The following is a 20900-nucleotide window of genomic DNA, read 5'->3' as shown; positions in this document are numbered from 1 at the left end:
TAAATACATATATTTTATATTTTACATAAAACCATTAACCCTTATTGAATAAAGTTTAATCACTTAAAAACACTCGTGAATTGTTATAATTAATATAATTTAGATTTATATACACCAAAGATTTTAAAAAGAATTATATTGATTCATGGTAATAATTTTATATCAACTCACTCACATCAACCAGAATAAAGATTTAGGTATATTTTTTGACACGTTTCTCTTTTATAATACATTACACACAATATGTACAAAGCAAAGCGTCGTCTGTGTTAGGTTTTATAATCCGTAGCCCGAAGCTGTAACGACCTCAAAAATCCAACTGTGCTAAAGTCATCATACTGCGCATATGTATAGGTCCAATTCTTGATTATAACTTTATAGTTTGGTCACTTGATACAGTAGTTTCAACACAAGCTATGGAATAAATACAAAATTGGTTTTTAAAAATATTATCTTTTAGATGTAATGTTATACGAACAACCTCAGTCCTCTTACTCAATACACTATTGACTTTTTTAAACCTCAAATCGTTAAAAACAAGACGAATAAGGATAGATCTTTGGTTTATTTTTAAACTACTTGATGGAAACATCTATTGTTTTAATCTATTGGCCAAATTAAATTTCTCTATTCCTAGTCGTAGTACTATATAGACAATCAAATAAACGCCATTTAAGTTCAAGAATTTTAGTGTAAATGCTCCTGTAAGTATAGATGTATGATATTAGTAAATAAGTAGAATATTGATATTTTTCTCTTTAACTATTAATGATCTTAATACATATTTAAATTGTATATTTACTTAACTGTTTAACAGCCTATAGCCTCGTGTAATAGTTGTATACTATTAATTAAATTATATTGTAATTAGCTAGGCAAACCACCTGTCTAAATAGAATAGAATAAAATAAAACATTAGTCACGAGAGCTATGATGATTTGAAAATTTTATTAAATATTTGTTATTATCAATCTGTAAATATTTCATAATTTGGAAACGTTGTTTATGTTTAATCTAATAACTAATAAATACTAGACTAAAATATATTATACCTATTTTGTATTTTAATTTTATGTGAGACCATCACGAAGGACGTTTATTCTTTAAAATAACTTAAAAACTACTCGGTTAAATCACACATAAGGACATATTATAAACATCAACGTTATCAAAAAAAAAAAAACAATTTGCTAAAAATTTTAGGAATCTCATTTAAAAAATAAATGTATATGGTCATTAGTCATACGACACGTGTCTAAAATCAAAGTATTTGAAAACGTGGACTTTTAGTACATTATTTCTAAGTTTTGAAATAAAAATTTTAAAAAATTCAATACTAAATGATAAAATGGGGATGAACATATTTGTCGGACCACTCTGTATATACTACTATGTTTTGTTCCATTCTAATTGATAGTATATAGATGACCCTAACCTGATGAAGGTGATAAACTTCGGTGTCACTGTCCCCGTATAAAAACGATTAGGTTTATGTTTTAAAAACTTATTTATGAATAAAACATTATATTACAACACAGAAGGTAAAATAAAAGTTTACTGCTGTAGTTTATAAAAAGCTAATAAATTATATTATGAAAATATTATATTACCTATTACCTATATTTGCAATACAAATAGAATAGTTTTCCTTTTTTTTAAATTTTTTTTTGTTGTTAAGCCATAAGGTTGAATAGTTTTCTTCGTTGACTTAAACAATGTAAAGCAATTTTATTTGTTATGAAAAAAATTTTAATACTATTTATGCTTCGAAATATTTACTATAATAATAGATGAATAATGATAGGTCTAAAATTGTATATCATGTCGCAATCTGACAAAGCAAAGTCATGGCTGGCACGCGACAAACGTTCCAAAAAATTGTGCATATAGGTTTGTGGACGCATAAATTGTGCACCTACATATTTTTGATGTTTTTTTTAATTCTAATAAAAACAATTCATTTGGTTATGTGCATTGTGCAATTTAAAAACCAATCGGTTTTTACGTATGTGTAATAACTAATAAGTAATAAGAAACATCAAAAATATACATAAATATAATAATAACACAAATAAAATAGGTTGTGTTATATTATATTAACATCTCTATTTTACAGTTATGCATGTTTTAATTTATTTATTTTTACGTATGTTATATCTACTTTTATCACTACCTACTATGATGAGCAAAACGAGTTACCTGATTTTTTCTTACCTTAAGATAAATTATTAAATTCGCAAAAAGTAACTTTATATACATTGTCCGTTATATGATAAGGATTTGCCTTACATTATAGGAGGAATTGATGTAAAAATTAAGTTCTATATGAAAAATTGGAAAAAAAAAACACATTATATTATTTTTGTATCCTCAGTGAATAATTATCCTTAGAAATAATAATTACAATAATATCTCGAAAATAGTCACTATCAAACGTATAATTATTATTACTCTTTTTGAATTGCATCAGTTTGTCTTTCACAATATACCTATGTTTACATTTTAACATTTTTGACAACAACAATTATGATTAACGATACATCAATAAACTATCCCTCAGATAAATCATAATATTATTACAAATTACCATTCAATTTGTTTATTACATTTCTATTTGGGTCTGGATTTGGTACAATTAACAACTTCATTATAAACCTATTGTCTACGGTCATTTCACAAAACCAATTGATATAATGAGTAAAATGACATAATACTATTATCTATAGCATAAATTGATTGATTTTATAATAAATTATAATGTTATGAACATTTAAAAATTAAAATCAATGTCTGTCCAAAGGTGTATACGCACTGTTACGCCGCGCCGTATACTTACTAACACATTACACATCAATATTTTTATTTTATAGCATATGATCATTAAATTTACCACGATACTCGTTTATAGCTGTTTGATCTCGTAAAGCAATTAGAATTTTCAGTAACGTAAACAAAATATTCTATTATTATTTGTGATTTTCAATTCACATATTATCTACTTAGTATACACCCGATATTTTATGTCTGTCTTAAATATCTTTAATTCTTTATTTTTGTATAGTATGAACAGTGTTCGGAATGTTCACTAAAAATGAATTCGTTCACGTTCACGTTCAGTTCTTAAAAAAGGAACTCGTTCACGTTCACGTTCGTATTGTTTTTAAACGAACGCGTTCACGTTCTTTGAAGAAATTAATGCGTTCAACTGATTTAAAGTATAAACACTATACACCACTTATACCTAATTTACAGTATAAGGGCATACAAAAACATTTTTTTTTTATTAATTTTTTTACTTTATCATAATAAGGCTTTATTATTGTCACCTAAACCTATGTGAAAAAAGCATAAACCAACGATTTTTTTTTTAACAATCCATCACTTGAGTACGTGACCGTCTAATGTCTATAGCCAAAACTACTCATCATATATTGCTGCGTTCCATAATCTTGTCACTGCGGCGAATATCGACTACAGTAAATTATCCTTAAATCACAACGTTATATATTATATAATAACATATGTATATGATCTAAGATTCTATGTGATATCGCAGGATCTGAAGTGGATATTGTTATTTATATCCGGGGTTGTAGGAAATATTCGATTTTTTTTTTTGTGGAGCAGTTTTATTAGACATGCAGTTTTTATTTGCAGTTCTTTTTAACAGATAGTCTCTGTTTTTACCGTTGATAAGTCTGTAAAAAAAAAAAATTGATATAATAACAAACAAGTAAATATACATAAGACCACTGTCAATCGAAATACCTACTTAACGGTTAAGTGCGATAAAAGATATCTGTGTTATCGACGTATATAGGTAGGTATATTCTTAAACTCACCATAATAAAATATAAAGCAAACCCCAACGGCCAACATAATCCGAGTACACAGTGTCATTTTTTTCATCACCATTAATTTATTGTTGTTTTATCGTGCAATAAATTTTATGGGTAGACATAACATAATTGTATCATTCAATTATACATAGGTAAGTAGTCATATCAGTTGTTTACATTGATTTTACAAATAAAATAAATCCGAACGGGATATGTACCTACCTACTTAGAAACTTTGTAGTATTGGTCGCCGCGGACACTCGTTCCTTCATTTCTTCCTCATCGATGATAACGATGAATTAATTGTAAGTGATTATAATGAATTTAAAAATTGAATGTTAGTAAAAAAAGTGGGTGCCTATGACGCTCTGCTGTAGGAATGTAGTATAGTATGTGTCAAGTGGAACACTGTAAACGGATGTATTAAGTTTAATGATAATATATCATTTTGTACCTGAAAAATGATTCTGAGCTAAGATTATCGTTTATCTGTCTGCCTATGTCACTAAGTATATTTCATGATAATTTTTTTATAATATTACCTACTGTTTAAGTAATTTATTTTACTATCGTTAGTATATTATACATTTATACTGTATATCCATATTATATTATTGACTATTGTCATTAACTTTTGAGTCAATCTTGTTGTAAAACAGTGTTAATAGATTCATGGTATAAATAAGTACTATCTAAATATTTACTTAGAAAATGTCATTATGTATAGTATAATTCATAATACGGGAATACGAAAATATTTTAAGTTCTCAAAAATAATATTTTTGAATAAATTATAACAAAATAACTCTGATTGTTATTCTTCGTTTAAATATTTAATTTTTTCCAAATTTAAACTTAAATGTTTTAAAATGTCTAAAATAAATTGTGCTTATAGTAAATTTATTAGATTTTTTAGTTTCAGTAGAACTACTTAGGTATGAGTAACCTTGTATTCAATTTTAATGACTCGATCATAAAAATGTAATATTTTATATATTTTTAATTACAACATAATTTTCAAATGTTTTTGATTTTGCTGAATTTTTTTCAAAATTTGAACTACAAAAATTTTTGCTTATAAAAAAACATTGTAAATACGATTTTTAATATTTTTAAATTACTTTGATAGCAATTTATTATTAAAAATATTGTATTACATTTTCAAACGAAAAAATTGTCAAGGTACATAAAAACGAACTCCGGAGCAATATTGTAGTGGCATATTATGCGCATGTGTGTGTGTAAGTTACGAGTTATGATTGATACTAAAATAATATATTTTGTGTTATTGTGAATCCTCTCCAGTCTCCACTATCACAAGCTCTATTATAGCTTATCGGGGGTAGCAAATTGAAATATTACAAACTCTTCCTTGATTTTTATTTTATTTCATTTTATCTATGTATTATGTTGTAAGTTATATTATATACAGAAAATTATTTGCAAATAAACTATTATTATGATTTGTGATAGATTGATAGGCGTGCACGACGCACGTGTCACGCACATGTTTTCTTCAAACTTGTAACAAACTCTTTAAAACACGGATCATTCACAATCTTATAATGTGTATGTTTAATTAATGTCATTATTGCCTATATGCTTGTTTTGTTATTATTATTATCCATGCATGCAGTATTCATACTATTAAATGTATATGTCAATAGTCTAAATTTTTCTGTTCTAACAATAAATTTAAGTATAATTTAAGCATATTATTTAAAACTATAAAAACAAACCTAACTTTACGGTTTAAATTACTTTTTATCAGAATATTAGATAAAGTAAATCAACTCTTACTTGTTTTTCAACAAACTTTTTTCAGAGTTTATTTCACTATTCGTGAAAATCAAATAAAATTATTAATTAATGTTATTTTATTTATACATATCTAATTATAATGTTCTATAGATCCTTAAGTACAGTTTATTGAAATTTATTATTATTATTGTTTTATTATTTATCATATCAGGGAAAGATTCTGTATATTATTATTTTATAAATGTGACATATTTATGTTTGGGCAACAACGGTTGAAATGTTGAATGGAATTTACTGTATTTTAAAAATAAACAATATTGGGGGTAACTCATGGGAGTAAATCGTTCTGTGCTTCCGTGCATAATGCATATTAATTGACGTTCGGTGAAATATTAATATATTATTATGTCGGTGTAAATGTAAATGTTTTCTTAAATATTTTGAAGTTTATTTAAATTATTTATGAAGTAAGTAATTCTTAATAAGAATGGTGCTAGCTTTAATCATTACGAGAAATAACAACCATTATTAATAAAAGTTGGTTAACAAATAACAGCTTAAACAAATCTTAAAAGATCGGCATTTAAAATATTCACTGGACTTCAATAACGGGAGTAACCCATTCGAAATATATTTCGATATTTCATATTAATATTAAGAATCTGTAGACATCGTTATAATTTAGCTTGTAGAACAGAACTCAAATTGTACGCTTTTACCCCGCCCACAAGTGGATATACAGTACATTATTAGACAGTATTTATTTTGTCATATTGACGTATATTATGACTGAATATTTGGAAACACAATAGAGTCGATTACTTTTAACGGAAATGCGGGCTAAATCTACATATCTCGCATTAGAACAATACTATTTCATAAACATTTCTATCTTAAATGTCTGCGTCATTACAGTGTCACCCCGCATATATTATCCATGTAAACATTGTTTTAAATTTAAATTATAATATTTAATGGTTTATATACAAAGTAATTATTATTTCAACACAAAAACCAAACAACTCAATATGCCGTGTTTGAATTTAAATACTCGTGGGCAATCATACTTTTCCTTCTTAAAACAGAATTTAAAATGATCTATATTTGTTTAGAATTTCAATGATAGCATAATATTATTGTATGTATTTTGTTGAACTTTTTTGTACATAAATACGGACACGGGATAATACAACAATGTTTATAAAAGGTCAAACACAGAATTTGGTCATGCGATTGTAGTCTTTGAGTTTAATAATAATGAATCATCGATATTTAATAAATTATTGCATTGCAAAAAAAGATTCAGAGTGCAGTTTACTATTTAGTATTCAATATTTAAAAATATTATTAAAAAGTCAAAACTAGTTATAATCATCATTAATAATTATCACTGTTTACTAGGTATTACGATTTGAAATTTTCTTAGTATCGTGACACAACACACTACAACTGAACACAGCAGCTGTATAATACCGAAATGTGTTTCATTTATCGCGCTAAAAAACAAATAGCAATGTTCGACCAACGGTACCATCAACATTCGACTGTGTGCCAACTACTTTTATTAAAACTAAACAACGAGTAAAACTTGTTATTAACTTAAAATATAAAAGATTATAGAGGAAAAATATAAGTAATATAATAGAATATATTATTTCAAATGATTATCATGTTGTAGCTGTATTATGTACTTATACATAAAGTAGAACATATGCATGAGTATAGATGTAAGTATGATAGTATGTATAGATATTTAAATAGCAATTATACATTTCACTCATATATAATTAATCAAAACAAGATTAAAGGGTATGTAGTATGCACGATGAAAGATCCCTTCCTATGAAAGTTAACTACAACAGACTACTTACCTAACCTATCGGAGTTATAAATTACAGCAAATCTAATACCCATACGCATCTGACATATTTAAATTTTAAATATAGTAAAGTACAGGAAAAAATATATAATTATGCGTTTACGGTAATCTTAATACCTGGAAATTATATTGAGTTAAAATAAATGTCCTAAAATATTATTAGTAGCGTTTGACATAAATAACATAAATAGGCATATAATATTCATACCAAATTATCGTCAGATATTTAGAAACAAATGCAAATGTTTCACATACGTCATACAATATAATATAATTATATGCATCTAAACAATATCAGTTATTTAAAATTTAATTAATATAATAATGTATACGGAAAATGTAACCTAAATGGTTTGTAGACGAATTTTATCTGTCAAAGAAATATTAATAAGGATTAATAATTTTTTTTATGATGAATTCAAAAATATTTGGGGTTTTCTTTTCACCATTCTTCATCGTATTTTTTTATTTTCTATACCTCTGATCGCCATATAACATGACAGTTGGAAAGCATTAAAAGTACTGGACTTTATAAAACACAACACTAAACATTTTACATCCATCCCTGTCTTCGTTCCCTCTACTTTTCTTTGGTGCACTCTATCTTAGAATACGGTATAGTTATTGCCGCAGTTTTTTTTTAAAAAAACCATAATAACTTATAATTGTTAGGGGCAAGGGGGTACTTTCCACCTGAAAATTTTTTGAGTGATAAAAGTATATATTTAAACCGTGGGGAAGAGTGTCAGGGTTTTGATAATAATAAATATATTATATTGCCCCCCTAGATTTTTCACAGTTATGCCACTGGTTATTGGCATCCATATTTAGCAAAGGACCCGCTTCGTATATTGAATGGGTTCAAAACCGATTTCTTTTGTTTGCTGCGCAATGCGCATGTCCTTAATATATTGTTCACCCACTTAATGACTATACAGAGGCGTTCAAAAACATAATATAATCTAGTTTAAGATATTAAACACCAATCTTTAATTCAACAATAGAACAAAAACAAAATTGTAGTATACAGCTATCAGTAGTATTCAGTAGTATTTAGTACTTATCAAAAGATACAACAGTTTTGTTATTTAATTTTATCTGATAGTATAAAACAATACAATAAATAGGTAGGTATGTTTATCTTGAGTAACAATGAATTACTGTTTTAGTTATTTTGGAAAAATAGACATTCGTAAACTTCTGAATAATTATAGGAACTAAATAACCGAATTAATTACGTTTTACATTAATTAATATCGATTTTTATAAGTATTATAAAGGTATAGGTACACAAAAATTATGGCTACTCAATTATATGATGAGATGTAAAACATGGTAATTACATATCATTATGGCGCAATATAAATCTAAATGTTACATATTTTGTGTGGTCGCGGGTTAACCATAACAACAACATAATTTCTAATTGACGCCAAAGACTAGACTGTAACGATTGGAACCATAAAAAAATAAAGAAAAACATCACTGCTCTTAATCCGATCCCGCATTGTCATCGTTCAATAGATTCGTACATGACTTAGCTTTGGTAGTTCTGAAAAAACAAGTCATCATACAATTAAAAAATAATAAAAATCAAAAATCAAAAGCGTAAAGGCGTAAAAACACGATGGCTTTCTATATTATGACATTATAAGCTACAATAATAATAACATTACCGCCTAAATAAAAATATTTTAGGAAAAAAATGTAAATTGTTCATTTTTAAAGTACTTTTGTATAAATAAGAAATGAGAACCCGTTTATAAAGTTAAAATTAAAACGAGTAAAGAAACTCCAGGCCAACTCAAAAACAAATTATATTACTCAAAACGTTCACTATTAAGCATATATTTGCATATTATATATAATATACTGTATCAAAACTATATGACTAAAGTTAATCAACAATCAAAGATCATAAAAATTAATAGACTCAAGGCAATTGTGAGATATAGTCATTCAACATTTAAAAAAATGGAATTTTCCAAAATTTCCAAACAGCTATGCGATCTACGAAATCATCGAATTTGACGCAATACAGTAACTTAAAGATACCTATATATATATATATATATATGTATAACATAGTATATTAGTAAGTATATATTGGAGGAAATTAAAAATGACAAAAGAATCTTATTTCAATCAACTTTGATGGAAAACAAGTTCCAAGTAGAGTATAACCTATATATACAACGAACCACACATAAATTATTAAAGTAAAATTTACAAATAACATGTAAATATTTTTTCCGAATGAATAATAATTTTGTTGTTGAAACCTCAAGATACGAAATAAATTTAATTAAAAATAAATTTTAGTGAAAATGTATGCACTGTTTCAACTTAAAATAGTACTTTAGTATTATAAATTAAATATTATAACAACACAGCTATATTGGTATAATAATAATAAAATTAATTGTATTTGAAAAGGCTGAGGAAGACATTTTATAATTTAACAATAAATCATAAACATATTTACAAAAAATATACATACCTATTAGACGTTTTAGACCTGCGACAAATATGTAGAGCAATAGAACCGCTTTTGAACGACTTGAACAGTGTTATTGCTTCTGAATGGGTCAAGTCGTGACAAACATTGCCATTAACTGCCAGTATTTCGTCTCCTGTAATAATAAATAAGTTATCACTTATCAGTAACTATATATTTTAATAAAAGTAGATTAAGAAAACAAAGCAAATATATAGTTAACAATTATACGAGTTATGTATTCAGAAATGTATATTATATGATTGTTAGTTGAATTATACAGTATAATTTATACTACACTTATATGCAGCACTCATTTTCAATAATTTTTACAAGCCACATCTCTAAACTATATTGACTAAAAAGTATGTGTACCTATAAAGGCAAATGTTATTTAATCGAACGCGTGTATAATTCTTACTCATTCGTAATATTATTTAAAAAAAAAACACAAATGATGTATACAGTATGACAGATTTTTGTCTTTCTACAATAATTGAGAATTGAGTAAATTATGTGATACTACTGATACTGTTATAATATAATGGTTCGATAATTATTATTTTTTAATATTTAATAGTTATATAAACATTATAAACTATAAAATTACATCCCAAATATTATGACCAATCACTGGATAATATTACACTTTTTTGTTTGTAGAAAGGATACCTTCATCATAAGAAATGTAAAAATGCATACAATCGATAATAATGCAATCATAATAGAAGTAAGAACTTAAGAAATGGTTGTAGAAAAAATATTGGTTAAATATTTTTATACATATTTAGTATGCTATAAATAATAATAAATAATAATATAGTTATTAAGAGTATAAAAATTACTTATTTTATTAGAGCCTATAACTATTAATACATTTGTTCCCCTTAATAAGCAGTGTGTGCTAAAGGAGAAAATCAATATGTAATATATATTATATAGTAATACATAAAGTTTATATTTTATAGGCATTTTTTTCTGTCAGTCTACTACGATACACAAAACTATATCTGCTATGAATTTATAAACTACTATCAAATTTAAATGTTTTTTAAATTTAGGTTAACAATTTTTTCTTGTATTTTCAATTATCACGAGCTTACACTTGTTTTTAAGGATTTTTTAACTGCAAACTGTAATCTTTAATGTTCATACACAACGCATAATGATATAATATATTATTCAAAGAAAATTAATAATTAAAAAAAATATTGTAGTATAGAATACTATACTATAGATATGTCTTAAAAAATTGTTTATAATTTTTGATGATGCTTTAAGTTATTATTTGCTTTGCATATTTTAAGTGATTTTATACGTATACTGCAAAATCGTATATTTACCAGGTTTTAATCTGCCGTCTTCCGCAGCCTGACCGTTGTCCAAAATACTTTTGATGAATATTCCCATGGCTCCTTTCGGCGAATCTTTGCCACCGACGATTGTGAATCCCAAACCTTTTTTGCCCGGACCCTTTTCGAGTACGAACGTATGGAACGTACATACCGTCGACTTCGGCCGTCGTGGCAACGTGCAAAATGTCGTGCAATCCGTTCCAGTGTATTGCTCGCCGCCATTCCCACCACGGTCACCGTAACCGTCACCACTGAAGCCATCACTGTCACCGCCCTTAAGGTACACAGTGGACACGTTGGCGTTGCTCTTGCTGACTGATCGCGGGTGAGGCGGTGGCGTTATGTACACCAACGTTTGTCCGTTCTTATTGTATTTTTGGATGGGTGGCGCTTGACAATTTCCACTGTGGTCGTAGTCCACAGACGTCTCAGGCATCCTCGCCCGCGGACGGTCGGCTCCGTCTATGGATCGGTACTCCGGGTCACGTCTGGTAACCAGAAGGTGTACCGAGCTGCACCCGTCGTTGAGCAAACGGTTAGCATCGGCTGCATCCAGCCCGGCCAAACGGCGACCGTTGACGTTCACTATCTGGTCGCCCACTTCCAGATCGCTGGTCCTGCACAAAACAAAATCACGAACTGTGTAAATAATCATTAACACTGCGAATATTTGTATTTAAAACAGAGATTAGTTGCGGTGCTCGAAGTACATAAGTTTATAGCTTTCGAGGAACAAAATTATTTTTTATGTAACTATATTAACTCGCGCGTTATTAAATATAATATTATTATAACCTTAATATGTCTATTGTAGTGAAGAAAGCTACAAAAATATTATAAGAAAAAATTTAGACCAGCAATCATCCTACAATTATCCTACATACGTTCTACAATTCTACCTGACCTTTCCACATCTAAACCTTAAAAGCATAAATAAAAACTATACATTTAAGCCACTACTTACGGCATACAGATGTACATGATCGCCGAATAAGGGAGATTTAATTTATTTATGTATCATATTTTAAGCAGTCGTGACCTTTTAGTAAATATACAATACTAATAAATATTAAATAATATGAATAATCTGTGGTGTCACTTTAATGTGTTGCGTTAAAATACTGGGATTCTGGAATGTCTGGAATCACGTTATAGAATTTTATGATTTTCACCAACATCAAAAATTTTAATGATGCCGCCAATTAATGTATATTTTATAATATATTATATTAATATTATGTCATAGTATGACGTATACAGGTCATCGAAAACTGGTCATACCTAGCGCGATAACATTACGAATTTACGAATAGTCAATAGATGATGTTCGTGTGTGCCAAATTATGTTTTATATAAGTAGCTGGCCCAATTATTATAAATATTATGCTAGTAAATTATTTAGGTATTTTATTTACTCAATCTTTGTGATTTGATAAGTAACCATTTTTAAATAAGATCGGAGATCAGGGCGTAAACGTCTTACAAATTTGGTGCGCAATCGTGTTGTAATTAGTCGAGTCAAAAAGGAAAAGGTATGCAATCGCGTTATACTCCATTTTTGTACCTAATTTTTTATTAATATTATGTAATCCATTTTTAATAACATTCCTACAGGCTATAATAAATGTCCTCGACCGGAATCCCAATATATATATTCTATAAATTCTCAAACATAGTCTTAAATTTGATAATTTTACTGTGGGACGTTTACCATATAAATTATATAATAATTGTAATGATTAATTGGCAATATATATAGTTCCTGTCTAAAATCTAGTGGTACTTTGTAATTAAATTACGTGTTGCATTAAAACTGATAATCGATAATACACAATAGTACTGCATTTTAAGTTTAATCATCAGTAAGTTATTTTTTATAATTAATTCAATACGTTTAAAAATCTATTAAAAAAATATAAATATAATATAAATCAAGTTATAAACCAAATATTGCTATCATTTTAATTGATATTGAAAAATAAACTTTCATTGCCAACTTGATAAAATGCATTTTGATGGAAAATATTAATAAAATCAGAATTAACTTAAATACCAAGGGCGCCCGCAGAAATATAAGCCGGGGGGAGGCAAAGTTAAAAGTATAAATATTTAAGCCACATTAGAATACGTAATAAAACAATTAATATTTAATATTAACTAAAATAACGGGGGGCATGACTCTCTTGCGGGTGCCCTTGCTAAAAGTTATTCTAAATAGACGATTCAAATATAGTACGCGATAATAATTACCATTAAATATAAAAATTAATTAAATTCTAGGTATCTATAATTATTTTAACAAACTAGATTACACCTGTGAGAATACAAATTGTATAAAGCTTATGGGAATTTTCTTTCTTTTCACAAATTAAATATTTATATTTATATTTTATTCTCTTTCATTTTTAATTTACATAAATAAACTCGTTTTAAGTAGTAATCTGTAAATTTTATTTTTTTGTTCTAGAAATGTTTATGATGCAAAATTATTGAAAAATGTGAAAAGTGTATAAATATAATATAATATCGGTATACTAAGTACTTATATAGTCATGAATATATTTACCTATATATAATTTATTAATATTTAATAATTATAGTAGAAGATACAGATAGAACGATATAATTAATGATCCACTCGAGCCATATCTTAACCAAATTAAATGCTATCTAAGTTGTAAATAAATATATATAAAATGTTTAACAGATATAATATAAGTAATATTATCAAAATTAATTTTCAACAATAACTGTAATCTTTAAATATTACGATAATTTATATAATCACGCGTTTATTATGATATAATTATCAATTATTTCAAGTACCTACTCTTATAAACTCAAGTATATAGGTCATTATTGGTATTATTCAGAGATATAAGATATGTTAAAAAATAAAAATATTATATTTTATAGTTAACTAATTGAGTTACTATTTAATTGATTCAATCATTTTCAAAAAACAAACGTTTATGCGATATTTTAATTTTTTTTAAAAACTATGATTGTTTTATATTATGTACAAAATTTGCCATCCTCGTCAATTAGTAGATATGATACTAACAGTGTTTAACTTTTTATTAAAAAATTTAAATTTAAAAATGTAGGTAGGTACCTAATGTTATTATATTGATTTTACACAAAGAGAAAGTTGATAGGTCCACATATAAAATAATAAACTGTTAATTTTAATTCAACTACTTATATAGGTAACGAGTGTCGAGTAATAGTATTAACTATTATACGTTTACTCATAAAAAAAATATCATTGACATATTCATGGAATACTGACCTACTATAAATATATTATGTACCTATATAATGTTATTAGGTTTAACATATTTTTCAATCTAATTTATATTTTTTTATTTTTTCATGACATCGAATGAAAAACAATAACATTCAATCGTTGATATATGCCTAACTTTTTTTACTCTATTGATAATAATGAAAACCTTTACAAAAAATATATATTTATTTAGGTATCATATACACATTTAAATTGACACGTATTTTTTAATCACGTGTTATGTGATATCTGCCGGTAATGATATTTTTTATCATAATTTGTTTTTGATCTTGACCAAGTACACTAGTAATAAACCACAATAATATCATGATATGGACTAGCTATTGGGCCAAATGAAACTCACGGAATAATAATAATAATAATATATTATGGATTTTATATATTTACCGATCAGCCACTCCTCCCGAAACAATATTGACAACCACATAGCCAAAACTGTTCTCCGACCGTATTTCTTTAATTCGAACACCTAGAACCTGTTCTGGATAATTCCTATTCAATTGGACCACTCTGTATTCTTTATTTCCATTAGCCCTCGGTTGCAACGTGTTTGATGATGATTGATTATTGTTATCAGGTGGTAAACTAAGCGCATAATGTCGTTTAATGCCATACTGAGAAGCGCTCCTAAAACAGTAATCTTGTGTACCATTTTCTATGATTCCATTAACTGAATCGATCGGAGGATCATTCAGTAGTATGCCACTATCATCATCTTCCGGTGTACAGTTCGTTTTTTCTGTTGCTGTTTCGGCTATTCTCTTACGAAATTCGTCCAAGCCGGGTAACGTTCCGTAAGAAAAACTTCTTAATTTTACCTGCATGCAATAAGTAAAATTATATATAATAAATATTTAAATCAATTGTCATTCTTAAGTATGAATTTAATAATACGTATATTTTTTTTATAAATTAAAGCAAAAATATGAAATAAAAAACAAAAATACACTGATATGCATATACCAATAAACTGTAACTTAGATATTTGTAAAGTTTCACTCGATAAATTTATAAAATATCGTATAGTAAATATACAGAGTGTAAGATGACTATTTAATAAATATAGTAACATTTTTAATGGAAATTTGTCAAATAATCTTATTAAACCTTATATACACACATTTTATAATATGTTAATATATAACTCAATTTTATAATTTTTAGTTTATTTTGATACCGATTTAAAGCAATTTGTATTTATTTATTTTTATTACATATTATGGAGTAGTCTTAAAAAATGATCAATAATATTATAACTAACCTTATTTATTTTGTTTTCACCTAAATTCGGTTCTTCGGTTTCGGTTGATTTATCGGTTTTAATAGAAGAGTTCTTATAAAATTTGGCTAAAAATCTATGAGTAGATGATTTTAAATATCTGTCTGAAATAGCTTTCAATCTACCAGATATTGTTGAATTGTCTTCATCACCACCATCTTCGTTATCCGCACCATCAACACCATCACGATGAACGCCAATTGTACAGATTTTGTCCTCGTAATGGTTTTTAATAGTTGTATTTGGTTTGAAATGTGTAAGACCTGTGTGTTTAACTTGGTCCAATAGGGGATTTCGTTTTTCTTTGGTTTGCTTGTTACGCGCACTTTGCATCACAATTGTTCGGTTTCGGACATTGTAACAATTTATGTCTCGATTATATTCAGACCTCTCTAATCGTAATGGAGAGGCATCTACAGTAAAAATAAAAACACATAATATAAAAAAAATTTGTATAAATCATAATTTTAAAAATATAAAAATACTGCCACGTTTTAAATTAATACACTATAATGTAATTAAGATTACTCAAAAGTTAACAACTATATACATTTTTTAAATTATTTATTTTTCATATGTTCCAATAATATAAATATACGACAGTGAAACCTTTTAATAGAGCGAAAATATCCGCAGGGAATTAAAAGTAATACACTTTATAGAGGTGTTAGCTTATTATTTATGACAATACTAATATTTCGTAATTCACAAATATTGAAATATGACCTAATCACTTTTTAAAATGTTTAAAATAAATAATCGATTTTCCAGTTTTCTTACATTAGTTAATACATTTGTATTAAATTATTATAATAAATAATCTGAAAAAAGAACTCAAAATCTGTATTTTTATTGAGAAAAAAATGAAAAACACATTGAAAATTACCAATATTCAGAATATAATAATTATTTATTAAGTAATTAATCAATGTGTATAATTTTAAAAACTTACAAGGTAATTCATTTGCTATTGGTGATTTGAATTTAGATAAAAGCCACTAGTAATATAAATAAGTACGCAATAAATCCAGAGAAAAATTTTCAATTTCTGGATTGGGATTTTACACTAAAGTAATAATTAGAAAATAATTGTTGTACCATTGTGTTGTAATACTTTAATACTTTAATAATGTTTAATCATGTAAAAGCTTATAGAAAGTTGTTTGACAATAAACCCCATTTAAATGTCGTGATATCCAATATGAAAAAAATTATAAAAAATAATGTGATTCAAAAATTTTTATTTTTCTTAATTCTAAAATAAAACGGTTTCTCAACTCTGCCTTATCAATTTTTCCGTATCACTATTTATATTATTATAATAATATGTACTTATTATATACATTTAATAGATTATAAATAAAAGCATTAATTCAATAAACAATAAATTGTAAAACTGTTTATTATTTTATGAGTCTTAAACTCTTTATAGAATGTATAAAAAAAAATATATTTATTCAAAACTAATCAAATACTAATTTATGAATAATGTATATATACTTATGTAAAAAAAAATGTGAAAAAACACTGCGAATAGATGTATCAATATTGCACATATGTATATATTAATTATTATTTATTTAAAGTAACTCGTATGACATAAGTATGTGATCTGTTTCTTAAAATATAGTTGTTTAAAAAAGAAAAATTAACCTGACCTAGGATAAACCATAAACGTATGCAGAATTATTCTCCCATCTCTGGTCATTTGAGGTCAAAATAGTGAAAAAAACTGGTGTTGATCGAAACCAGCATTCCGATCGGATGCCGAATACTACATTCCCCTAATGGGCGTGACGTCATGTAAATGCAGCGGTATGCGTAATAATAACTAATAATTATTGTGACATTTTATTATCTTAATAATATTAAATATTTACAATCGAAATAAACTATTTGAAAATAAATCAAAATCGTATTAACTTAAATAATTTTATTCTTCATTTTAATCAACATAATCATCGACATTTTAAGTGTTAAAAATAATGCGAGTAGGTACGAAAAAACGAATACAATTTTTTTAAATTTACATTGTACAATCAAGTATTATTCGAATTTTGAGAGTAATGAAAATAAATTAAACTCACAAGAATTTTGAGTTAACAAAAAACGTAAGTATTAAAACTCACGAATGGAAGGTATCAAAAGGATATATTATTTTATTCTTAACGAGTTTTGTTGATATTACCTAGTTGATAAGTCTACATTGCAGTATCGTGTCTTAACGTAAGACGTAACCAAATGTCAAGCACTATAGAATTAAAAGTGTCCAGCATTTTAACAAAAGCACTATTTATGTCGTCAATTTTTACAATATAGTAAAGAAACCTTTTAAAGACTAGTGGATTAATTTATACTAACTAGTTAGCTAACTATACATAGTTGTTTGTACTTAATTTCATGATACAGATTATCACATATCAAGTGTACTTTTTCAATTAATATTCTGTATAAAAAGGACTAGCCGTTCTAATTTAATTTCTAACTTGTTAGTAAGAGGTACCTACTTATTCCTACTTCCCTAAAAAGTTAAAAATCACAAAATAATATAGTTAAATTAAAATTACCTAATCTATATAGATAGGTATAATGATATCTACCTATAATACAAATATACAATATATGTATATTAATTTTGTTTATCATAGATATAGCTAGGTAATCAATTTATTTTATTAGATTATTTAAAGGTAATAATCTCATAAATCATTAATATATATTATATATAGGTTATAGTAAAAAAAAAAAACGCAAATCATTATAAATCTAATAGTTAAATGTTATTTAAAATATTCGTTTATAATCAAACTTCCAATAATCAATTGTAGTTAGGTACTTATTATTTAAGTCAAATGAAATATTTAACATAAATTAATAATAATAAAAAATATTATTCAAGAATAAATTTAAATTGTACATTGTATTTTTAATATGTAATACTAAAATTAATTTTTAAATAAAAAAAAATAAATTTGGAACTTGTTGATAAAAATAAATAAATAATATTAAAATAATTAATAGTATTGTATTATATTTGATATTATTATCTCTACAATAAGTATGTGAATCGCATACCTACACTTGTCTTAATCATATCGCCAATGAGTGACGGGTCGGGACATCCGACTACTCGCGATCTTAGATAACAATATAAAATATTATACAACTATAAATATAACTTTTTATTACAGGTGAATATGAATAATTTTTGCTGTTTAAGCCTTAATGATAAAAACAAAAAAAACTAAAATAAAAATATTAATAATATATTTTATTTATTGATCTATATTGTAATTAAAGTAAAGTTGTAATATTTTTAATTTTACATTCTTTAAAGAAATATATATTTATAACAGTTATGTTTATGTTTATTATAAATACGTAATAAATTACATCATCACCTTTGAGTCGTAAATGAAAAAATATCATAACTATTAAAGTCTAGTATTTAAAAGTGATTTTTTGATCCCATGAAATATCGAAAATACGACTGCATCTGAATTTCATGCCGTGTACCCACTAGTTTATTAAATTTATCATTCACGATGCACTTATGTACACAACTTAAACTTTATTTTTAAAAAAAAATCATGAATAGAAACGCTTTATGATATGGTTGTTACAACTGATTAGTTTCTAGATTGAAATATTTTTATATTCGAGAGATGGCTGACAGTTTATTTCCATCAGGTTAGGTTAGGGCTGAATTTCTAATTCTACAATGCGTACTAGGTACAACCAATGTTTGTGAATCATTCCATTCAAAACTGGATAATATGTTTTATACTCTCCAAGTACTAATAATATTCTTCAATTAATCGATGTATTAAAATAAGTAAAACGTGATACATATGTAAAAATACGTATTTCAAATTATTATATAAGTTCAGTGATGGTTAATGACGGAATTTCAAAAAAATGAAATAAATTGTATTAAATATGTAAAAAAGTTACATGGTGTTGCCGATAGTAAAATAAATAAAATATTACTTTTCCAAATTTCTATTATTTGACGTAGAATATTTTATTGTAGACAATACTATTATATACGTATTTTATTATAATTATTATTGTTTTTTATTTATTTATTATTATTATTATTATTATTATATTTTAACGTAATTGTTTAGTGTAATTAAGTTCCTAAAAAATTTTAAACTATATTCCTCTTTTAATATTAACTGTTTTACAAAATTCTATTACTATTATTATTATATAGTTTCCCTAATTACATATTTATTATTATAGACTATAATCTTGATTATTTAATTATTATATTATACTATATTGTATATTGTCAAAAAATCCCCAAATTTTATAATATTATCATTTATTTTAAATACCGTCTAAAAATGTAAAATACATTCACTTAATTACTTTAAACTACAATCGTTTTATTTAATATTCACGGTGTCATCCAATTTAGTGAAATATTTACTCGAGTATAAAAATATTTCAATCTAGAAACTAATCAGTTTCTATTCATGCGTTTAAAAAAAAAAAAATAGAAAAATCAAAAATTAAGTAAAAAAAGTAGATTAAGTTGTACACTTAAGTGCAAGTAAATAAAGATAAGCATACAACTTATAGGTACACGGTATGCAATTCGGACAGACCCCTCTAAGACTTGGGATGACATTTATATTTATTTGTTTGGCATGCAATTCGGATGCTTCGGAAAATACCTACCAGAATACCATATACCTAGTGTCAGTATCTACGTAATATTATTTAAGATTATTCAATTTTAAATCATGTTTTTTTAGAGGCTTACCATTGAGTATTGGCTCATAGCTTATTAAACAATAGCTTATTAATGTATATTTCTATGGATATCAACCTTTATGGGTATGTAGGTAATAGGTATATCATATATATAATATATTAAATCATAAGCACTGCTGTTGAAATCTCTATGTACTGACGTAGGCGCTTCTCCGCTCGTGTATATGGATGTCGAAATGTATGACCTGATTCTCA

The 20900-nt window shown here is 26.0% G+C and overlaps 1 protein-coding gene across 3 annotated transcripts in view; it reads right to left on the bottom strand.

The window, feature by feature from the left end:
* Nucleotides 1–8445: 8445 nt before the first annotated feature.
* LOC132921188 (PDZ domain-containing protein 2-like) overlaps nucleotides 8446–20900 on the bottom strand; it is a 36066-nt gene continuing 23611 nt past the window's right edge. For all 3 annotated transcript variants that reach the window (XM_060984058.1, XM_060984059.1, XM_060984060.1), the window contains 5 exons: nucleotides 15903–16333; nucleotides 15029–15459; nucleotides 11320–11948; nucleotides 9980–10112; nucleotides 8446–9031 (listed from right to left, as the gene is read on the bottom strand). In XM_060984058.1, the coding sequence (XP_060840041.1) occupies nucleotides 8971–9031; nucleotides 9980–10112; nucleotides 11320–11948; nucleotides 15029–15459; nucleotides 15903–16333 (1685 nt within the window). In that variant the 3' untranslated portion in view covers nucleotides 8446–8970. The remainder of the gene's footprint in view (nucleotides 9032–9979; nucleotides 10113–11319; nucleotides 11949–15028; nucleotides 15460–15902; nucleotides 16334–20900) is intronic.

The sequence above is a fragment of the Rhopalosiphum padi genome, chromosome 2 (genome assembly GCF_020882245.1).
Source record: "Rhopalosiphum padi isolate XX-2018 chromosome 2, ASM2088224v1, whole genome shotgun sequence".
Classification (NCBI taxonomy): Eukaryota; Metazoa; Arthropoda; class Insecta; order Hemiptera; family Aphididae; genus Rhopalosiphum; species Rhopalosiphum padi.
Note: the sequence above shows the minus strand (reverse complement) of the source record. Positions and strands in the feature narration are given on the sequence as shown.